Source organism: Corylus avellana, chromosome ca9, assembly GCF_901000735.1.
Source record: "Corylus avellana chromosome ca9, CavTom2PMs-1.0".
In the NCBI taxonomy this organism is placed as follows: domain Eukaryota; kingdom Viridiplantae; phylum Streptophyta; class Magnoliopsida; order Fagales; family Betulaceae; genus Corylus; species Corylus avellana.
The window spans coordinates 6,393,962-6,417,783 of record NC_081549.1 but is presented as its reverse complement, the minus strand read 5'-3'; the positions used below and the strand labels follow the sequence as shown (position 1 = coordinate 6,417,783).

At 38.0% G+C, this 23,822-nt stretch overlaps 3 protein-coding genes across 5 annotated transcripts; 2 read left to right on the top strand and 1 right to left on the bottom strand.

Annotated features, from left to right (window-relative positions):
* Positions 1-1,283: 1,283 nt before the first annotated feature.
* On the top strand, positions 1,284-10,188 carry LOC132191292 (DEAD-box ATP-dependent RNA helicase 37-like). Of its 2 annotated transcripts, none has more exons than XM_059606241.1 (7): positions 1,284-1,412; positions 2,046-2,907; positions 3,019-3,102; positions 7,021-7,263; positions 8,041-8,208; positions 8,414-8,527; positions 9,596-10,188. In XM_059606241.1, exons 2-7 carry the CDS (start codon positions 2,161-2,163, stop codon positions 10,082-10,084), a joined length of 1,845 nt encoding a protein of 614 aa, XP_059462224.1. In that variant the 5' UTR covers positions 1,284-1,412; positions 2,046-2,160; the 3' UTR covers positions 10,085-10,188. The 2 variants fall into 2 exon arrangements, with proteins under 2 accessions (XP_059462224.1, XP_059462223.1); XM_059606240.1 differs by having other exon boundaries at positions 1,284-1,632.
* A 400-nt stretch (positions 10,189-10,588) lies between these two features.
* On the bottom strand, positions 10,589-15,218 carry LOC132191293 (protein WHAT'S THIS FACTOR 9, mitochondrial). Of its 2 annotated transcripts, none has more exons than XM_059606242.1 (2): positions 13,749-15,218; positions 10,589-11,261 (listed from the first exon to the last, which is right to left on the bottom strand). In XM_059606242.1, exon 1 carries the CDS (start codon positions 15,117-15,119, stop codon positions 13,815-13,817), a length of 1,305 nt encoding a protein of 434 aa, XP_059462225.1. In that variant the 5' UTR covers positions 15,120-15,218; the 3' UTR covers positions 10,589-11,261; positions 13,749-13,814. The 2 variants fall into 2 exon arrangements, with proteins under 2 accessions (XP_059462225.1, XP_059462226.1); XM_059606243.1 differs by having other exon boundaries at positions 10,589-11,240.
* A 170-nt stretch (positions 15,219-15,388) lies between these two features.
* LOC132162214 (F-box protein At3g58530) lies at positions 15,389-22,271 on the top strand. Its single transcript, XM_059572478.1, has 13 exons — positions 15,389-15,661; positions 15,752-15,811; positions 16,144-16,227; positions 17,318-17,448; positions 17,559-17,634; positions 18,230-18,300; positions 18,657-18,743; positions 18,836-18,908; positions 18,994-19,061; positions 19,160-19,228; positions 20,742-20,847; positions 20,950-21,066; positions 22,023-22,271. Exons 1-12 carry the CDS (start codon positions 15,389-15,391, stop codon positions 21,013-21,015), a joined length of 1,164 nt encoding a protein of 387 aa, XP_059428461.1. The 3' UTR covers positions 21,016-21,066; positions 22,023-22,271.
* The last annotated feature ends 1,551 nt before the right edge of the window (positions 22,272-23,822 follow it).

Below are 23,822 nucleotides of genomic sequence, written 5' to 3'. Positions count from 1 at the left end.
AAAGAAACAGGGACAAAAGAAAAAGAAAAAAAGGTAGAGAACAAAACTCCACAGAAAGCTTTAGATACAATCATGCAAAGACTTTAATAACTTGTCCGGTAAGAACAACATCCGGATTTGAACATGTTTTGGATGAAGCAATTGCTGCAATTGGCAGATTTATATCATGCAATTCAGGGCAGTTCAATAAAAAAATGAGGATAAGGCAAAAAAAAAAATTAATATTAATACAAATTACTAATGAATTGTTAATATATTATTCTCAATCGATAATATAACTAATATTTTATATTTCTTATAAGATAAATAATTGTAACTATGATTTAATTAGCTATGTACTAAAATCAACGATCGGATTGAACTCATAACAACGACCAACTAAAATCAACGGTTTTTGATTTTTTAATTTTTATTATTTTTTTAAACTCATAGCAATGTCAAATGGCCTCCTCTCATTTTATTTTTCTCAAGGTTTATTTATTTATTTTATTATTATTTTTAACCTTTTTTTTTTTATAACTAAAAATTAATATAAAAGATTTTTGTTGGAGCCTTTTATAAATTAAGAGCCTTAAGCGATTACCGAGCCGGTCCGATTGCAATTCCTTAGAATTGCAAAAGCTTATAATTCTGCAGAGCTAGGTTGTTTATTTAAAATGAATGATCTTGAGTCATATAAACCTAAAAAAAAGCAAAATAACTAAAGGGATGGTCCGATCACCCCAAGAGGTAGTCCAATGGGTAATCCCGCCGAATCAAAATCCTCTACATTTTAGGGTGCATGCTTGAATTACTAGCATTTTGAGCGCTTAAGAGAGTTGCAAAGCCCACCTATCTCGTGCACGTTGAGGTGTAATACTTACCTACATGAAACACATGAATATGCAACCCCTTTTTATAGAATTATCCGAATTGCTTGTAATTTAGACACTCTAAATGCAAGTTCGGCCACCTCTTAAAAGTGATTGACCATTGTTTTATCTTGAGAAAATAGTCAACCTTTGGCTGACCACCTCAAGAAGTAATCCAACCAACCAACCAACCATCCATTTAGTTAATTAATTTATTTTTCTAAGACTTAATATAAATTCAATTAGCCATTCATCTTGAACCAGCCGTCTGAAAATTTGGAATTGCAGGGAGCTGAAATGGCACATAAAGCAGCCAACCCACATAACCGGATAATAATTAGTCTCCCCTTAACCTCACAATTACTGTAATTAATTAGAATATAGAAACCCATTTTAGGGACGCCAACGCATTTCTCTCTCTTTTTATTTCGCCAGTTTCCTTACTGTGTGGGACACCCGTTTGCTTAAGATTTTTTTTTCTCTCTCTCTTTTTCTTTTTCTCTCTGGTTTGGTAGCGACGAAAGTGAAGGAAGAAAGAGTATTGATCCGTGTTGAAAAAGGGTAAGCGACCTGAAAAAAATCTCATTCATCTTTGACAAGTGGAAAATAACCGATATTTTCTCTCCCGTGTCCGATCCAGTTCGTCTTCACGAACAAGTTAGGGTTTCGAAATTTCATTTTCAGATCCAGTTTCGCCATTCACAGCTTCTTCTTTCTCTCTCATTACCACCATTTTCGTCCGCTCTCTCTCTCACAGTATTTTTCTGGGCCACAGAGCTAGGTATAGAGCTTGCTCTCGTTGTTGTTGTTTTTTGGATGTGAGCTCGTTGATGTATTTGTATGGAAAATCCGATTTCGTCACTGTTTTTTTTTTGGTCTATTCTGATTGTGCTGTGCAATTTGTATTTGTTGTGATGGCATTTTTTCAAGCTTGTATTTTGATCTGTTTAGCATGGCATTCATTGTCGTAACAAATTGTTCTTTTTTCTAATTTTTGACGAATCTAGTGTTAAAGACTAATTTCGTCACTACCCTTTGTCAATTTTTTATGATCTCCATTGTTGTGACAACTATATACATTTTGTATAACTGCATGGTTTTTCGTTATCATTTCTATTTTTTTTGGGAGATATATTCATTTAAGCTTAATTGTACTTGATGAATCAAGTTAATGATTTGCTGTGTTATATATAGGGCAAAGTCATAAGAGGAAAATTTGATTTGGACCCAAAATTTCGCTTTTCACATTTTGGTGGAGTAGGGTGTTGGTTGTGGTCGCTGAGCTTTTATTAGTAAGAGGTTTGCAAGTATGAGAACTTCATGGGCAGATTCTGTGGCCAACTCTGCATCTGAGAATGCAGCCACTGGTTCTTCCGAAAGCAATGGCTTGAAACGGCCTACCAGGTCAACCTATGTCCCGCCCCATCTCCGTAATAGGCAACCTTCTTCATCAGATCACCCACCTCCAGTGCACACTACTCCTTCACCAGCCAATGGTCGGGTTGGATATGGTGGACCCCCAACTGGGTCGCGCTGGGGTGGAGGGTCTAGGCCTGATTTCGGGCGTGTGGGAGATAATGGTTCAGGTGGTGGACGAGGCGGTAGTGGATGGAGCAGTCGAGGTGGGGGGAGGGAGCGGGAGGTGAACCCTTTCGGTGATGATGACAATACAGAGGAGGAGTTTAGTGAGCAAGAAAACACGGGTATTAACTTTGAGGCTTATGATGATATCCCGGTGGAGACGAGTGGGGACAATGTGCCACCTGCTGTGAATACGTTTGCAGAGATAGACTTGGGGGAGGCATTGAATCTAAATATTCGGAGGTGCAAGTATGTGAAACCAACTCCTGTTCAACGTTATGCTATACCAATTTCTCTTGCGGGGCGGGATTTGATGGCTTGTGCTCAGACAGGGTCAGGGAAGACTGCTGCCTTTTGCTTTCCAATCATCAGTGGAATCATGCGGGGGCAGTATGTTCAGAGACCACCACGAGGAGCACGTACTGTGTACCCTCTTGCTCTAATTCTTTCCCCAACAAGGGAGCTATCATGCCAGGTGGAATACTTGTTTATACTACTTACTTGATGAGCATTACGAGAGTTTTGCAAATTTTTGATATGGGTATTCTGTGTCTCTGATTTTTGTTCTATTGTCATTGATTTGTAGATCCATGACGAAGCAAAAAAGTTTTCCTATCAAACTGGTGTCAAGGTGGTCGTTGCTTATGGAGGAGCACCAATCAACCAACAGGTTTTCATTATATTGATAATAGTTGTGGTGTACTGATTCGTTGGCCTCTTTGTTTGCTTTTATATTGTTTGGTTGTTATCTTTCTAAGTTGTCAACTGCTTGACGTTAAATTTTATTCCAGACACAATGTTTCTATCTTACCCTGCATTTATTTATTTGGTTTTGTTTAATTTTTCTTCTTTATAACTTTGTATAATGATGAAAATACGCATTCAAAGACAAATTGTGTTGGTTTTTATTTCTAAGGTGGCCTTTGTACCTTTTGTAGTTGGCGGGGCAACTTAATTATGTGTGCCAGGTTTGGCAACTTAGATTTTGTTGCTTTCATAAGGCTCAGTTGTGTTTCCTTAGTAGCTCTGCATGCCGAACTGTTACTTTCAAATTTTTTGAAGTTGTTGCTTTTCCTGGATTAATTATGGCAAGTGTGTTGGTGATAGTGACTTTTTTGGATGTTGGTATTCTGGTACTGCACAGATGAGTGCTTTGGGGATAGTAAGTTAGTTTTATGCTTAAAAGTTTGGGATTTCTGAAATTAGCCGTGGATGGCTTATTGAGGCTGAGGACATTAGATGATGGTGTTTCTTATTGAAATTTGAATAATAATAATAATAATGCTTGAGGAAACATGAGAGGAGTATAAATCTATTCTCTAGTGTAAACTATTGTTGGAGGTTTTGAGGGGAGTGATGGTTGCTTTATGCAGACAGAAGGAATTTTGTGTGTTGCAAAGGGATAGCCTTTTATCATAGAGGTTTTATGTCAATAGCTGTTTCTAGTACAAAAACACGCACACATTTTTTATGTTACTTAGGATATGAACAAGGCATAGCTTTTCTTTGCAAAATTTTTAAGTAACTATTATTCAAGATTCTATAACCATGTTGATTGAATTATTTTACAGAAAATAGATAACCGCCTGGGTAATTACCTTCCCTTGTTGAGTTTTGCCTCTTGGGTAGTGGTTATTATTGCCATATAAGATGGAGGTGATTCATGGTATAGTGATTGGGCTCTTTAAATGGCTTCGCTGAAGTTTTAGGTTCTTGTAAATTTGAGGGGAGTTTGTTTTGCAGTACGTTTCAATATGGAGATGCTGTTAATTTTGATAATGGCTGAATTGTTGTGGGGTTGTTGACTGCTTGTTTTGGCTGGTCAAATATGGGGGGGGGGGTTGGCACAGCCGCACATGCTTTTGCTTTAGTGAATGTCTTTACTGTATTGATGCGGAACGAGTTATTAGTATTTGATTTAATTTTTAAGAGTCAATTCAATAATGAGCATTGCCCTGTTAGGTAAGTCAATAAATTTATGTTAGGTAAGTTAATAAATGGGCGATGCCCTAGGGTTTGGTTGAAGTCTATTTAAGCATGCTTTGTCCTCCAATGGAGACAGAATTTGATGGAATAAAATCATGTTGTGATTTTCTCTCCTTCTTCTTCTCTCTCTCTCTCTCTCCCCCCCCCCTTCTCTCTCTTTTTCTCCCCGAGCTTCTCTCTTCTCTCTCTTTCCCGGCTGCACACAACAAATTGTGAAACCAAACCACTTCCATACAACCCAAACCATTGGTGTAAAAAAAAAAAAATCATCTCCACCAGTTTCAACCCTTCAAAACCAAACAGTGTATCGACTCCAACCTCCCCCTTCTCTCTCTTTTTCTCCCCGAGCTTCTCTCTTCTCTCTCTTTCCCGGCTGCGCACAACAAATTGTGAAACCAAACCACTTCCATACAACCCAAACCATTGGTGTAAAAAAAAAAAACCATCTCCACCAGTTTCAACCCTTCAAAACCAAACAATGTATCGACTCCAACCTCCCCCATGGCTGGAACCCACCACATCACCACCAATCAACCATCAACGACAAACATCCAAACAACCAATCCAAACTGGATACCACCACTGAAATCCACAAAAAAAAAAAAAAAAATTCCCTAACAGGCCACTCTCCCCCATCGGAATCCCCTCACCCCACACTACTGTGCCACCACCACCCAATTGCCAAACCCACCTCTCTGCCACCACCCAAAACCAAACCAACCACTGCGCTGCAACTTCCCAATTTGGTCTGCGCCACACATGCACCCTGCATGCCAGACGTGCCACCAACCACAGAGCCATCAAGCCCTGTTGGCCTTCTCCACCATCAGCCCATCGCCCAGACAGTAGCGTGACTGCCTCATATAGCACCGCCACGTTCTCTAACGCTGCCATGTCCTGCTGTCACATCCCTTTCTGGAAAATCGTGCCCAAGAACCACACCACCACTCCAGCTACCAGATGTGTTCTTCCTGATCATGCTTGCACTCGATTGTGTGAGAGAAGACCTATACAAATCTCTATTTATTTTGCCTACAAAGCACCGAAAGAAACATTGATTTTGAAGAGAAGTGTGACAATTGGGATTTGTTGAAAATAAAGGCATGTTTTGGACCCTAGCGCATTGGGCCTTTTCAAGACTTGGGCTTGGATCCAATATTTTAGCATATGTTTTTAATCTTTCAGTATTTCAAAACTTGAGGTCGATTTTTTTTTACCCATGGGAGAATGATGCCAAATGAATTATTAGTATTTAATTTTTTAGAGTCGATGGTCTATGCCGTCCTTAGGCAAGCTTGGTTGTAAAGGGAAAGGCTCTAGGATTACAAGCCATGATCTAAAAAGTGAATAAACCAGGATTCGATTCTAATGGAGGAGAGCGTATAGGGATACGATCGGAGAAAGTCGAGAATCGTCGGGTTTGCTTCCCAGATTCTCTAGAGTGAAGTGATTCATGGGAAGAAGAAAAGCACATATAACTGAATTCCGCCCCTACTTAAAAGTACTCCCAAAGATCGGCTATCTGCAAGACGTACTTGTGATGTTGACTTAGGAATGAATTAGCCAAGTGCACATTTTGTGTCCCTTACTGCTAGTCTTGTTGGGACTGTGGAAATGAGAGGACTCGTCGGTGTCGATGTCACTACAACCATGGGACGTGACCTTCCAAAACCACCGATACACCCCATCGCTATCCTTTTAGCCTTCCGCAATATGCATTTTCTAGTCAGCTTCCTATTTTTGGAAGTCCGTCCCATCTGACAAATAACACTTATATCTATCTTGCACCCTCTTCTCAGCTTGCGTGGCTTCTTATCTTAACCTATCTTGCCCCTCTAGGTTATTTTGGGTAATTCAATAATGGGCATTGCTCGGTTAGGTGAATCAATAAAACTATGTTAGGTAAGTTAATAAATGGGCGTTGCCCTAGGATTCAGTCGGAGTCTATGTAAGCATGCTTTGTACTCCAATAGAGACATTATTTGATGGAATAAAATTATGACAAAGTGATCTTTCTCGTGCCGTTTCTCTCTCTCTCTCTCTCTCTCTCTCTTTTCCCCAACTTCTCTCTCTCTCTCTCCTGGATTCTCTCGTTCTTTCTCTCCTATCTCCCATCTATCTATTTTCTTTAGTTATTCACTAGAACAATTATGATTTAGAAGTTGATCTGGGGCAAGTGTTTGGATCTATTATGACATAGCCATGAGATGCTCAACAAAACACTTTTTAATCTTATATGACATGAGGTGCGCAACGAATACTTTTCAATCTTTTCAGGCCTTTGAATTGAGGCAAAATATTTTTTTTTTTGTGCAACACGGTATTCGTTTCTCAATTATAAGTTCCTAAATGGAACTACTTTATGTATTTAGCTTTTCTCTCTTCTTTAGCTTCTTTCTCCTCTCTTTCCCATATTTTCACATTGTAATTCTGGTGATTCTTGTTTGTTCCGCATTATAGTTCCATAGTTTTTTTTTATCTGATTCTTTTTTTTTTTTTTTGTGCGCGTTGGGGGGTGGGGGGATTTTTAATAGTTCTCAGCTTGATCATTTTTGCAAATATCTTCCACCTACTTTTATACTAATACTTGTTGTGTGCTCAGTTGCGAGAGCTTGAGAGAGGAGTTGATATTCTTGTGGCAACCCCAGGACGATTGGTTGATTTGCTTGAGAGGGCTAGAGTGTCATTGCAGATGATCCGATATCTGGCACTTGATGAGGCAGATCGGATGCTGGATATGGGTTTTGAGCCTCAAATCCGGAAGATAGTGGAGCAAATGGACATGCCTCCACCAGGTGAGAGGCAGACATTGCTGTTTAGCGCCACCTTTCCTAAAGAGATACAGGTTAGTCTTGATTGTTGCATTTAAATTTGTTTGTTTGGTTATTGTATTGCAAGTTATGGATATTTTATGTTGTTCGCTGAATTGTCATGGACATTATTTTTATTATTATTAGAAGAAGAATAAGAAGACACCTTCCAAATTCTTCATGTATCTATGTTTTGAAAACCATTTTCTTAGAACGAAAAACTGTTTTAAAAAAACATGTTCTCATGCAGCCATTGTAAACAGTGGTGCATGGAGATGGAGGGGTCCCCTGCATGTAGAGGGGGGCGGTGGGCGATCTCCACCCCGCAGAGGGGTGGGGTGTGGAACTTCTTCCCTGCAGAGGGGCTTGGAGGGGATGGTCTGCTCCCCTCTGTGAGAAAGATGAAGTCACCCTCATAACACATCACCTCCCACCGCCCCCCTTTGCAAGGGTGGAGATCCACCCGCAGAGGTCGGCGGTGGGGTGGAGACTGGCATGAGGGGTGGGTCTTCCACCAACTCCATGCCTTCTGTGGGGGTGGACACCAGAAGTGGAGAGGGGGGAGACCCAACTCCCTCTAGTGAATGGGTGGCGGCCTCCATCCCTCACAGACGAGGGGTGGTGGCTGCAACCCATGGAGGCCAGCAAGGGGCTTTTTTTTTTTGGTTGCTTTTTTCAGTTTCCAAAACACTTAAAATCTATTGAAAACAAAACACAAAAACTTATTCAAACAGGCTGAAAGTTTTTGTAAGAAAGGGTCCCTTCAATTGTGTCTATCTGATAGCTTCTTTTGCAATTGGCGTGGTATGCAGAGACTGGCATCTGATTTTCTTTCAAATTACATATTTTTGGCGGTTGGAAGGGTTGGTTCAAGTACTGATTTGATTGTTCAAAGAGTTGAATTTGTTCAAGAGTCTGACAAGAGAAGCCATCTTATGGACCTTCTTCATGCTCAGAGGGAAAATGGAGTTCAGGGCAAGGTAACTTGAGACATGCTCGTATTCTTCACTTTGGACTTACCCCTGAAGTTCCTTCTATTTTATTTGTCTTTTGGAGTAAACTTGGTGTTTTCTTCCAAAATTGACACTTACGCTGCTAGTTCAGAAGAAATCCTCTCTAATTCAATTTGACGGGTTTATTTATTTTTAGTACACTGTTGATAATTGCTTGTCTTCGAATTTGCAGCAATCTTTGACATTAGTTTTTGTGGAGACAAAGAAGGGAGCCGACTCATTGGAGCATTGGTTGTGTCTTAATGGGTTTCCTGCAACTACCATTCATGGCGATAGATCACAACAGGTGAATTTGTTGGAATAGATCAATTAAATGAAGTGTTAGATATATTCTGAATCTTGTATATTTTCAATTTTATTGACTTGAAAGTATGCATTGTTGATGAGTTGACGTGTTCATATTGCCTATCCTACATGTGAGTTTGACTTGTGCTATTGTGTTTGTATCATCACTAACATAATAATTAGTAGTGTGCATCATCAAATATGTAGAATCCTGATCTCGATATCAGAATTTCGATGATAATATTTTCCCTGCTTATTACAATCAATATCAAGCCCCCCCACCCCCTTTTAATTTAGATATAATTAAATTTGTGCAAATTAGCAATGTGAACATCTAATTACTTTTTTAGCAACAATCACATGATGCAGTGTATGATTCCACAAGATTCAAATTCCAAATATCTGGCAGGATTTTTTTTTTCAAGGTTGCAACTTGCTTATTCTGTACCAACTTTAGGGACCTCAAAATAGTGATCGTTAAACACCCCACCCCCCACCCCCCCTTGTGTCGTGACAATCGGACCCCCCAAAAAGGGGTGATTTTTACCTTTTCCAACGTTTTGGTGATTTCTCTTTGGATTCAAAATAGGATATTGCCTTAGAGAATATTATGTAAGAAAAAGAGCTTCTCTGCTGGGATGATTGGCAGCTTGAAAGTATCTGATGAGCTGTGCCTAGCCTGCCTTATGTGTCAATAAGCCTTAGCCAAGTGAGGCCAAGCTCATTTTGATGTTCATGAGCCTAAGCCAAGCTAGCCAAGCCATAGCTATTATCAACAGGCAGAAGAAAACATTTCCAGTGTCTACTGTAGTTATCTTGTCTAGTTAAAAGTTTCTGTTTAATACCCAATTATCGTTGAATGTAACACTGCTTTCTGATTTGGGAATAGAAAGAGTAGGCACTTACCAGTTATAAGATGAAAAATGCTTAGTTGATAGCTGTCTCATGTTTTTTAATGCATCCTTTTGTCATTTGGTTTGCATCGACCATTCCATCATTTGCCATAATTTAAGTATTTTACATTATTATTATAATGTCATCGCCTTATTGTACATGATTTTGTATGCAGGAAAGAGAACATGCATTGAGATTGTTCAAGAGTGGAAAGGCACCAATTTTAGTGGCAACAGATGTAGCAGCACGTGGTCTTGATATTCCTCATGTAGCTCATGTGGTAAACTTTGATCTGCCCAATGACATTGATGATTATGTTCACCGGATAGGACGGACGGGGCGAGCTGGAAAAACAGGATTGGCAACGGCCTTCTTTAACGATAATAATTTGTCAATGGCAAGGCCGCTAGCTGATCTAATGCAAGAAGCAAATCAGGAAGTACCTCATTGGCTTACACGTTATGCATCAAGGGCTTCCTATGGTGGTGGTGGCAGAAATCGGCGGTCTGGGGGAGGCCGATTTGGTGGCCGTGATTTTAGGAGGGATGGTTCATTTAATAGGCCTACAGATCACTATGGTGGAGCAAATAGTAGCAGTGGATATGGGTATTCTGGTGGTTATGGTGGGGGGTATGGTCAAGGTGTGACCAGTGCTTGGGATTAATGTCCCTGCTGTACGCTGAAATTGTTGCCCCTAGTTTTCTCACAGTATATATATATTTTTTCTAGAACTCAAGGATTGTTGTATTCTCATTCGTTTTTGCTTTATTTCTCGTGTTCATCCGGGTTCTAATGTAGGAAATGCTATGTAGAAATTCATGGAGGGGGCTGTAGGTTTGGCATAAGCATCAGTATTTATAGGTGGCTTGGTTGGCAGAGATGGGCTTCCGTGTTCGACTGTGTCTGTGGACACAATACAAGTTGGTTAGAGTATTTTTCTTCTTTTTCTCATTTTGGTCTGAGACCTATTGAGTATAAACATACATCAGGTGCAGCTATTAGTTGGTGGAAGGGATACCATCCAAATGGTATGTCTGGTGCCAATTCACGTAATTGCAGGATATATTCTGATTCTTGGATAGTGCATTTAGTAGAGATAAATGTGTGCATGGGGAAAACTTGGGTGGGCGGACAATCATCGTCACGCTTCTGGGTGGGATGGGCAGCGGATGCCTGTACGAACAGGTGAGGCTTGGGAGAGGTTTAAATATTTGGCCGGGCACATTTGCACTTGGGAGATGATTGGAGGGAAAAAAACGAAGGGGGGACGCATTTATGCTTGTATTTGATGAGGCTACGTATAATATGGTTGTCAAAATGATGGAAGCTCTACATCCTATGCCGGAAAGTGGCATCAACCAAAGTCTCTGGTCTCCTGAAAATTGGAAGCAGTCGGGCAGAATTAATTACTCATTTTGATATCTCGTTATTTACAAAGGTTAACATTTAAAGAGAAAAAAGGTCCAACGAAAAGAAAAGGGAATTTTCATACAAAGATGCTTAGTAAATTTCGAGCAAATAAGAAAGCATGATCAAAACTTTATTCCGAAGGAGAGGCAAACTCCACGAATCAAACTTATTCTGATGTTACCCTGCAAATTTCCCTGAATATTTCTTTGTTCAAACAATAGTTGAGATTGTTACAATACCAAAATGTATACCTCCAATTTCTTATATGATCCATGGCTCTTCTATCAACTCATTCCTCTATTCATTGTAACATTAGTTACTGCATCAAATTTCCCTTGAATTAGTTTTTGACATATCATCTTGATGAAGTTTTGCCGTACCCTTGTAGCTTGACATGCTGTTTGAGCAACCTGATACAAAATAAGCCAACACTTGAAGGCCCAAAACAAGAGCTTTCATTTGTTAAAGATAATTCACAAGTAAAAGTTTTCAATTGGAAGCTGGGATCTCTCTTGTTAAATAATAGTAGCAAACCACAGGCATCAATATAATAAAGAATACAATCTTTTATGAATGGTGAATCTCTCTCTAGTCGACACAGAATATATCAAACATAAAAGCACAGGCCGATGTACTTATTAAAAAGATTTTGGAAAAAAAAAGAAAAGAAAGGAACAAAGAAAGAATTGTCATGATCCAAATACACCATAACAAAAGAAAAAGTTGAAGGAGCTATTATAGCTAGAAGTCTGCTTAATTCTCACTGCATATATTTTTCTAGATGCTACACACACACACACACACACACACACACACACATATATATATATATATATATATATATATATTTTCTAGGCAATTCTAGATGCTACTTAAATTTTCCTATAACGGAATGCAAAATCGAAGCATACGATCATTTTAACTGCTTGCACTAAGTCAGCTTCTCTATCGTAAATACAAACAAGCTCCTTGTTCTTTCACACAAAACCAAAGATTAGGTGTCCAAACAGCACTGTTTAGTGACATTATAAGCCATTTTCTTTCATTCAAAATTATCAGTACAACTGTACTGAATGACATAAAAGTAGCTGGCAATTCGAATACCTATATATGGCACAAGAGATGTAAGAAAAGGTGTTCTATAATTGTTAACATGCCTAATGATTTCTGAATCTAATAAAATGCTTCACCGTGAATGTAAAACTCTAGTTGCATGTCACTACAAAGGTGATCGATCTCAGGCACTTCTTTCTCCAGCAACACGCATATCAGAACATGAGTAATAACACCGCATCCATAGTGGTAATCACTTAACATTGCAAATGGTCTGTTGTCTTGTCTTGATTTCTAACGACAGATACGGGATCAATTGATCCAAATAGTGACTACAAGAACTTGAACGCTAGATTTTCCTTGTTGTGGTTGCCCCCTTAACAGTTAACTTATAACCTGTTTGAAAGAGTTGGGGTGCCCCACTTAGCTGAAAGCGGTTGGAGCTTTCTTGTAGAAAACGTTCAGAAGTTGCTAGATCTAATGCTGACAACAATCACCCAAATAGGATGATTAACCATTTCCCTCTTATGCATTAAGCTTACATGCCCGTGTAAGTAAAAATGAGAGTTCAATGTAAGATTGCTTCAGTCTCCCAAGCATAAAATGAAATTTATATTAATAATGATAAAGAACATCTTCATTTCACTTTACACTAAAAGAATGGGACTGTTTGTTATACATGCTGAGGAGGTGCCAAATGGTGTACTTGGATAACTCATTTTATCTCTTGGCTAATCGGTTTTGGTGAACGACACTTCCACCAGCTTTTTTAGTAGTTCTCATGGTCTAAAACAGGGAAAACTTCATCTCCGTTGTTGTTTGTTATTGTTATAGAGGCTTTAGATAAGATCGCAACTGCAGTGAGAGGGGTGGGGGGAGGGGTATCTGGTTTTTCCATCAGGCTTAGGGCTAGTGGGATTGATATCTCTCATCTTTTGTTTGCAAAATTTGATTTTTTTGTGGAGCTCACCTGCGTCATTTGTGGTGCTGATTTTTATGTTTTGAAGCCAGTTCGGGTTTGAAGATTAATTTGGCCAAGTCATAGTTGATCCCTATAGGTAATGTCAAAAATGTAGAAGATATGGCTTGTATTTTGGGTTGTGGGGTCTCCTCTTTGCCTTGGAAGTACCTAGGTCGCCTACTGGATGCTACTTTTAAGGCCAATTCTATTTGGGACGGCATTATTAAGAAGGCTGAGCCCCATTTGGTTGGTTGGAAGATGTTTACTTGTCTAAACAGGAAGAATAACCTTCATTAAGAGCACTTGGTCCAATTTTCCTACTTACTCCCACACCCCCCCCCCCAGAGAGTTGCTAGCTGCATTGAGAAGTTACAACAAGATTTCTTGGATGTGCCCTTTGTGTTTTTAATGAAGTTTATTTACTTATTAAAAAAAAAAAACTTAACACTAAAAGAATTTCTAAACCGGATCTCAAGCAACAGATGAGCTTACTCTATTGTGATTAATAAGGTCATCAGCATTTTGACTTCTGAACACATAATGTTTCACATATAAGTATTGGCAGCATATTTTAATATAAAAGCATAACATACATTTGTTGAATTTTGTCCTTCCAAATCAAATGATAAGTAAGCATCAATATATTTACCAACAGGACATAAACTTGTCTAATCAAAACAATTCGGTTTTTGCCTTGGTGCAAGTAATGAGAAGTAAAGCCATAATCTCATACTGTTCATATTATTTGCAAAGGAAAGTTTAAATAACAACGCAGAGAGAATTTTGCTCAGAGTCAGCAGCAAGACCAAAACAGACAATGAATGTGCATAGAATGTAGAGAAAGATAGTCCTAGTAATCCCCGAGAGCAATCTAAAAGCACTACTTTCAAGCAGAATTCCTTACCTTGAGCCACTGATCAATGTTTTTCTATTTTGCATTTGAGTAAACCTCAATTCTGTCATACAAGCACTACTCTTCATCAGACCCTTCCTCCACCTCTGAAATTTCCTCCTCATAGCACTCATCACCCGCTTCATCCTCTTCTGCCTCAGAACCTTCTTGCTCTGTCTCATCTTCCATATCATCAAGTAAAATGTCTTGCTGAGGTAGCAAGTTTACACCTTTACCACGATAAAGAAGCCCTGTTCTCATAACATGATAAAACTTCTCCCTGGCACGTACAAGAGGATGTGGGTTTACAAGTTTTCCCCGGCGGTACCCTTCTCTAATAGCCACAGTCGTTGTTTTACACTTCAGTGACAGGTAGAAAATCCCTGGATACCTTGTAAATATTCGAGTAAACTTATGTGGAAGATTCAGTTCCTCCCTCAAGCTTCTGAGGTAGTTCCTTTTAGTCTTTTTGTGAATAGTCAAGCTCAACATCTCATGCAAAACCCCAACAACTCGTTTCTCCATAAGATCACTATTAGGATCAATTTTACTAGAATCCTCATACGGTGAAATGTATGGTAACTTCTGAAACTCCTCCATCCACGTCTTCACCTTCTTCTGTGCCCCGTAACCCCTCGGAAAACTCATGGGGAATGCCAATGCCGTTTGCCCCCTCTTGAATTGCCTATACTCATTACCCAATTTACTACTCTCATTACTCCTCTCTAATGCCGAGGCTGCGAATTCCTCACGCCATTCTGCGAGTCGCAAGCACGCGACCCCATTCGAGGCCTTAATGAATCGAAAATGATCCGGGTACTTCGGAACCAATACTTTAGCAAAATCATCTGGCAAACCCAGATCCCATTTCAACGGATACAAAGATTGCAACTCTATAGTCCTAGTTTTCATCATCATAAGCAATCTACAGAGCCTCTCCACAGTGTCACTCTCACGGTCTTGGTGAATAGTTTGCTCTTGTGAGTCTAACAATAATGCAGTGTCTGTTAACTTAAAGCAAGGAAAATTGGCGTAACGGGTGTGAGGGAATTCGTGAAAGAGAGTGGGGTACCTGCGCAAGAAGCGGAGAACGGGGACGGTGAGGCCGAGAAGCTTTTGCCAATCGGCGACGGACTTGGCAGTGAGAAAACCGGTTGGGGAGCGCTTGATAGCGTCCTTGAGGAGGCAGGCAGCCTTGAGATCGGTCTCGGTGTCGATGATGTGGTCCAGGCTTCGGTTCTTGACCCATTTGAGACGGACCCTAGTTATGCCTCGGCATTGGTGGCATTGGTGAGGAAGAAGAAGAAGGTTGTGGCTCTCAGAGGGGGTGGGCTTCTGGGATTTTAGGATTGAGAAGAGGAAGTGTTTGATTTTGAAGCTCATGTTCGTGCGGCGTAAGTGTTTGAGAAAATGTCTCAGAGGATATTCATTTGCCTGTACTGCCAAAGCACAAATGAGAATTGCGAGTCTTTATGTGCACAGTCCACGTCATGAAGCGATATGCCGAGTGGCGGGACAGTGGCCGTGGATTGAAATACGAAATCATTGAGCAACGTCGTATGGGCTGAAAATAGATAAGTTTTAATATTAGCCGTAGATTTAAAATAACAGGAGATGTCCTGTTATTTCTCCACAGCATGTAAGCCGGACCCATGCGAAGTATCTTAACCCATGTAGAAAAACGTTTGTCGAAATACTCGAAACACAAAACATACTCACAAAAAAAAAAAAAAAAAAAAAAAAAAAAAAAACCACAAAACAACAAGATGGAAGAAGCAGAAGCAGAGTTCATATGGAACAGAGAAACAATCCCGAAGGTCCTCAAAATCGTGAGCACGAGACTTCCTCAGAGAGACCTCATCTCTCTCCTTTTGGTCAGTCCATGGCTTTACCGTACCCTGATCTCTTATCCTTCTCTCTGGCAGGTAGTGTTTTGTCTTTAAGTCATCTCGTGTGATTTTTTATTGGGTACGAATGTTATATCGGTTTGCGTGATCTGGGTTTTCATTGTTCAGGTTATTGATTTATGTGAGATGGGTAATGCCGGAAATCGGCTTGTGGCTGCTCTTTCACTGGTTAGTAGAAGTTCAGATTGCCAAAAAGTTACAATTTCTTTGTTTTGTTTTTTCAATGAATGATGAATATTTTATGTTGAATGAAATAACAGAAGTAATGGGTCAGCCATTTTAAGGTTAGAGTTTGAAAATATTCAATATTGGATCATATGGCAGTCGTACTGTTAAAGTGATAAAATGGTGGTTAATTTATTTTGGGGTGAATATAGAGGGTAGTAATGGGTGTTGTCACTGAGGGGGATAGTTGTGTGATTTGCCTTGCTGAGGTTATTGCAATTGTTGTTTAAAATTAAGGATGATTTTGTGGTGATTATTGTTTTTGTATTTTGTAGCCAAGATATCATCATGTGAAGGAGATAAAGCTTGAATTTGCGCAAGATATTGAGGACAAACATCTTGAACTCCTTAAAATCAAGGTAACACATGTTGCTGTGGTTTGAATTTGTACTAAATTTCATTTGTTGAAAAACTTGAAAGGCTTGGACAGTATGGTGTGTGAGTTGCAATGTTGGGCACCGACAACCATATTATGTTCCTCATTACATAGATCCTGGTTTTATCATCATAAGCTATATGTAACATAAGTATAGCTTGCTGTTTGGAAGGATTTTCCCTGGGGAAAAGAAGGGTGATCTTATATCATAAGCCATATTTTAAGCAGCATTATGAGCGTGCTAGGTAGAGAGAGAAGAGAAAAAAGGAAGCTTATTGATTTACAGGTTCTAGAATTCTTAACTTTGGGGATGGTTCAACCACTCTCCTGGCCAATCTGGGGTGGTTGTGATAGTGTCTCATAGGACTGAACATCCAGCTCATCATCATGGGATAAGACGTGGGTGGTAGTTCTTAGCTTCAGTTGTTAACTTTATCCTTTATTGCCAATATTTGTTAACATGGGTAGTGGGTAGTTTATTTAGGTTGTGGGTAATTATCTTTAGTTATGTAGGTAGTTTTCTTTAGTAAAAGTAGTAACCGTTGTTGTATTAAGTTTATATATATGTGTGGCATTAGAATAAGAAAGGTAGAGAAGAAAGTGTTTGTATTGTGGTATTCCTCCAACCCTAAGTGCGGTTACTCCCACCCCAAGTGGAGATTATCAGTTCATCATTATTGACTCTGACTGAGACTTATTAGGTCAGACCACCCCCCATAGAATTTTTTATTTCAAATTTATATATATATATATATATATATAGGGGACACATGTTATATTATTATTGGTGCTGATGTGGCACTTTGAAGATTTCGTCAAAATTTCAAAAGGAAGTTTGGGCTGGGGAATTATTTGCTATTTATGCTTACCACATGGAATGTTAAGCCACTTTTTATACCCTAGGAAGCTTATTGCAAATTTGTGCAACCATAGGGACTGATTTTGCATCTTTCCCTTTTAAATATCGTATGCTTTTGACCGGATGCTTTTCATAACTTAACATTCTATGGATTTTATTTTTTGATAAGTTGTAACTTTAAGATTTTATTGATGAAATTTTGAGAATTTTATAGTGCTTGGATTCTCTTCAAAACCTAGAGTCTTTGAATCTGAATGGCTGCCAAAAGATCTCCGATAAGGGAATTGAAGCTATAACCAGTGCCTGTCCTATACTGAAGGTTTTCGCTATCTATTGGAATGTGAGGTATTTTAATATTCACTAGACTGTAAATCAACATGAATTTTTCAAATCCTATTTTTAGATGTAAACTTTGCTCATTACTGATGAATTTCGAAATATGAATTTAACTTCAGGATTACAGATATGGGTATGAAGCATCTGGTGAATAACTGCAAACGTGTAACCAATTTGAACTTAAGTGGGTGTAAGGTATTTCATTGCTAGGTTTAATCCTACTAGCTGCATTCTAAACTATATATAGTAATACTTGCATATGTACGAACAAAGACAAAAATATAGGTGACCATATATATTATTTAGGTACATCCCTTATTATAAAGGTGACCATGCATGTATAATTATAAATTTGCTGTGACACGTGGTTACTCTTGGTTCTGCATGTTTTATGAGAAAAGGCCAGAAGGAAGCTTTTCACTTTTTACAGCATGCATTGCATTACTTTGTTGTTAGTATGAGTGACTGAAACCTCTGGAGTGCTTTTGCATTAATTTAAACCACTTGTCATATGCTATAATATAGCTCAGTGTGAAAATTCCCAAGGAGTATTATGAAATATTTACTCACGTTATGCCCTCCATTAGAGGCAAAAGGAATGCATGTAGGTGGAAGTCCTTTTTATTTCCTTTTTATGATCTAATTTTTAACCAGCGAAACAATATGTGAATCATGACATGTCCATCTTTTGAATGTTTACGATTATATCTTGCATCCATTACTCAGCTGTTGAGTTTGAATATTTATCTTGAAGGATTCTTTCAACATGGTACTTTGATGTGCTTTGCAGAATATTTCAGACGAAAGTTTGCAATTAGTTGCTGAGAATTATCCGAAGTTAGAGTCGTTGAACCTGACTAGGTAACATTGGTCTATATATAGATTATATTGGATAATTGGAAAACACTTATTTTTGGGAAATGAAAATAATTTATCTGCTGTTATATCATGACACAGATTTCACAACAATCATTTCTTGATGGCATTGCTTTAGGCTATGATCATCTGAAAAATGATAATTTGATGGCATATTTTACTGGCACAGATGCTGGTCAGGATGGGTTATTATTGTTTGCTAATTCTGTAAAGTATGCAATTCTTCATCTTGAAATTTTTGCATTCTAGATGATGGTCAAGTGATATGGTGAATTTACTTGCCATGAGTAAAAAACTTATGTTCGTGCTCATGCTTACATTTCATAATTTGGCATACCTAGGTGCATCAAATTAACAGATCATGGATTGCTGCAGATATTGCTCAAATGCTCCTTTCTCCAGAGTCTAAACGTCTATGCCCTTTCTGGGTATGCAATTGATCCTTTGTATGTTAAATTTAAAATTAGTTCTTGCTGTGATTTGACTGGTTGCATTGCCTATTTTTTTTTCTTTCCCAAAGCTTCACAGATGAAGCTTACAAAAGAATATCACTTCTATCCCATCTTAAGTTCTTAGACCTATGTGGTGCCCAGGTAAAATCTCAGATTTGCTGAACAACCTTTTTGCACACAGTTTACCAAACTGAGGATTGATACTAATCAGAAATGTTATTTTCAGAATATATCAGATGAAGGACTTTCCTGTATAGCTAAATGCACGAACCTTGTATCTCTCAATTTGACATGGTAACTAAAACTTTCAATCTCCCTAAAGATATCTTTGAAGAAAAGGAGATAGATTGAATGAGATTTTATAAACCAATATCGTCTTTTTTTCCTGATAGGTGCGTCCGAATCACTGATGCTGGGGTCATAGCCATTGCGCAGGGTTGCACCTCTCTAGAATTCCTTAGGTAATCCTGATAAGAAAATATTTAAAGAACTGAAATATCTTAGATTTCCCAATCCATTTTGACTTGAGCAGTTGTAATCTCTTGTCATTTACTTGCTTTAATTTTACATAAGAAACTTGTCTATGTTCTTGTCTCAAGATGATGATGTTTGATTTTGGCTTCTATTAGTTAGCTATTTACGAACTCATAAAATCACTTCTGGTTTCATAAAACCTTTTCAAATGGCTGGTTTACCCATAACTTTGAGGTGATGCTATTTATAAGCCAAGCCGAGCCTGAGAAGGTCTTATTGCATTGAGGCTACAAATATGCAAGCACTCATGGGCACCTCGCACTGGTTTGAGCTGGTTGTTTTGCTGATTTAATTATTGAGCTGACCTTGAGAGCTCGGATAAGACAAGTTTGAGCCCAAGCTAAGCTGGGCTTGGCCATGTGCTCATGAGCCCGCCTCATATGCATTTGTATAAGTTCTTGTTTTTTGTTTTTTTTGTTTGTTTGTTTGTTTGTTTTTTTCTTTTAATTGCTTTTACGCTGATATTTACATGGAAGTTAATATATTTATGGCTGGATAAGCTCGTTCCACATCCCCCTCTTCCACCTAGATCTGTATGGCTCAAGTTCCAAACTCTTTTTGCGTGATCATCAAATCATTAGACACTGATTCTAACATCCTTCTCTGTGTCTCTCATTTCTTTAGGTAATTGAAGGGGTTATGGTTTGGTTTGTCTGTCTTTATTCTTTGGGTGTTGAATGGGTTACAATTTGGTTACGTTCTGGTTGTTTCAGAGTGCTTTGATAGAATTAATCTTGAACTTACTAGGCTTGACATCAAACTTTGGCTTCAAGCTGAGCTGATGAGGTAATGTAAGAAAACCCAACCCAGCTCCAGCTTCATATTCTACTGACCAAGTGGGACCAGCAAACTCAAGGATTGAGCTCTTCTCAGCTTGGTTGCATCCCTAGCCACATTCAACTGATCTATCACATTGCTTCTGATCCATTGAGCCAAGCTCAAGTGCTCATGTACTGGGCTTGGCCGGTGCAACTACACCTCTAACTGGAAAAAAAAGATAGTAAAAGATGTTCATTACTCAAAGGAGGAACTGATGTTGTCACTTTTGGTTTAGAAAATTTGCAAATCATTTTGGAAGCCTTTTAATTTGTTTATTTTTTGAATGTTATGCCTAAAGTGCAATAACAACTGATTAAGCATCAGGTTATCTGAAATTTCATTGGTGAAACTTTTGGGGTTCACTTGATTTTCTTGATCTAGGGTTCAGGATTAGTGTCATTGAATTTCTAGTTAGTTAGGTAAAACAGATATCATGTATACAAAAAACCAAGATCAGAGAAATACAATGCTTTGATTGTAGATTGTAGAGCATATAAAGCTTTCATGGCCTATCCCATGCCCTTGTGATGACACCTTAAGGCATGCTGTGACCCTTATGCCTATTAGTTGTTTTTCTTGCGATGGTTTCTATAACTGATGTCATGAAAGAATGTGATGCAGCTTGTTTGGAATAACTGGGGTGACTGATAAATGTCTGGAGACCCTCTCAAGGTCCTGCTCGAATACAATCACAACCCTTGATGCGAATGGATGTATTGGCATTAAGGTAATGACCCTTTCTGTTTAGTGATTTCTTTGTTTTCTGCATAGCAAATTATAGTCATTAACTGGATTAGTGTTTGTGATTGTATGCTTTTTTTCCTCATAGAGACGGAGCCGTGATGAACTGCTTCATTTGTTCCCATATCTGAAGTGCTTCAAAGTGCACAGCTAACGCGTGGTCCATGAAATTTGCTAATAACAGGATCATCTCCTTGCAGACAAGGTATTGTACCTGCTTAGCTACCAAATTGCTTGAAGTAAATTAGCAAACACCGCCATAATAAGTAATAAAAACAATCTATCCTTAGCTGCTCTGTCTTTGTGCTGTATTTGAACTTCATTTCATCTTCATGAGGTCCTCCCTTTTATGATTACTTAGATGTTGACTGTTTGTAGTGATTTCATCCTTCATCTAAATGATAAATATTTACAATAAAATTCTATGAGAAAGGAAATAGATTGGTTTTAATCTAACATAGCCCGGGCCCTTGATTTAGAAATGATTACCAAATCATCACTTCTTATTGAAGGGGAAAATAGTGATTACTTGTGTTCTGCTTTGCCAACAATAAAAGAAATGGAATTTTGCTATTTTTTGAACGTCACGAATGTGGTAAATTCAAATATTTTCTTTGTTCTGGTCCCTTTTCTTAGAAAGTAATCTAATTATTATTGTCTGCGTAGACCTATATCCACACTTAAAAGGAAAGTTTCTTAAAAAACTCCAGGGAAACATTTTCGATTAGAAAATTCTGTTCTTGTGAACATGCTAGAAGGAGGTGAATATTACATGGGAGTGCGTGCTGCTGATCACCATTCATTTCCTGTAAATTTTGTTGATACTCTCTCTCATTTTTTTTTTCTCTGCTTTTTTGGATGATTCTGGTAGTTTTATTAATATTTTGGTAAAGTACCTTCAGTTGATTGATTGATTGTCCACTGGATAAGTTCAAGTAGACAAAGGGCTAACTCCCCGAGGGGGTTAACCTATAATCCTTGTGGTTTATTAGGGAATTATGAAGTTGGTCCAAAGGCACTGCATATCTTTGATTAATGTTTGAACCATAATGAAAGATTGGACATATAATGCACGTTGGCTCTGTTATCTGGCTAAACTCCAATTGATCATGAGGTCATTTAAATCTTCTGAGTTTGCTCTATGTTTGTCTGAGGTTACAGGATAGATGTAGGGAACTTGGGTTTCATTTTTCTCAGTGGGAAATAAATGAAGAGCAGAGAATTTTGTAGAAACAGGTGGGACTTCATGCATGCTGCTGCCTGAATACATGCAGAGGAATAGGGATTCATTTCTTGGTTCCCTCGCAAAATATTATCTCATAATGTATCCTTGTGATGTTACTCTCATTGATTACACGTTTGAAACTGTTTATTTGCTTACATCAATGAAGGCAAGAGATTGTTCTTTTATGGTTGAAAAATAATGGTTGAATATTTGAGAGGTTGACAACTTCTAAACTATGTTTCCAACAGGTTCCTATAAAAGAAAATGAACTTCTCTTGATTGAGCAAAATTTGATCCATGAAATTGTATCAATACTTGAACTATATGTTTGGACCCATCTTGGGTTTAGACAAATCATAGAAATTTGATTTTCTCCTGCTGCATATATCAACCCGTTACTTCTTAGATATATAAATGCCTATATTTTTGCATTTACTCTTCTACTTAGAGCGGAAAGGAGGATACAAATACGGGATTGAAAGGTACCAACCGAATAGCTGGACCAGATTTCAGATTTTTTTTTTTTTTTTTCCCTGGTCGAAAGTCGGAACATAGGTAGAATTTTTGACCCAACCTTACATTTATAAAATATTTAGTTCTTAAAACGACACCGTTTTAAGCATATTGCTACGTTTTTAAAAAAGCTTTTTGGGAGTACAAGCTGTTGCTCTCGAATAAGTTAAAGTGGTTGTAAATGTAAAATAGAATTTTAAAGGGTTAATTACATCTTTTGCCATCAACTACAAATAATTTACAAGTTCCAAGAACTTCCACAGGTTACACTTGGCCACACATTGAACTATCATTTTGTTACAAAAAAAAAATAAAAAATCGTGTTATTAGGAAATTTAATCAAAATACATGAAATAACGAAAGGTCCCTAAATTTAGAAACTAAATTTACATAAATAAGCTTAAAATTAAACAAGTTCAAAAAAATAATAAAAAATAGCCACCCCACAAAACACCTATTTGGTATGATTCGGCCATCCCATTTGATTTATAGGCGTCAAGCCGCACCTAAAAATGGTTTGAAAGTGGTTCGAGGACCTCCCCTTTTTCTTTTTTTAAGCTTTCATATTTTTATCTAATTCTTAATTTTTAATTTACTTGTGTATTTTTTTTTTGTTAGTTTCTAATTTATTTATTTACTTATTTTTTACTTTTTATTTTATTGAAAGTAATGCTACGTACTATCCTTTATTTTATTCTCTCAAATTTATGTAATTTTTAAAATCACAATTAAATCAAAATTATAACAATTCATCATAAATCCTAATTTTAAAATTTACATCCTCTTTTAAGATATAGCAAAGAAAAAGGGTATGCAACTCTTCTGTTTGATTGACCAAGATTTCCCAACATCGGGATCCTTTTATTCCTTTATAACAAAATAGTAGTTTACTGTAATTGAATGTGACAGGTGTAAATGAATAAAATAATTTGTTTCAGGGAAAAAAAGTGAATAACCCAAATTTAAATCCTTCAAATACCATTCTGCATTACCTCTCCTTTGTACTTTCATTGTAGGAAGGTGGTTGGTTAGGTGATGGGTTGAAATCTCGCCGGGTGTAACTTGCCCCAAAAAAAGAAAAAAAAGAAAAAAAAGCCTCATAGTCACTGCAATTGAATCCCCTGAAAAATGGGAACCCAAGACGAAAGGAGGGCACACAGTTACAGGCCACTCAATCACAGGATCATAAGTTATATTGAGCAGGCGGAAATTCTAATTGAATT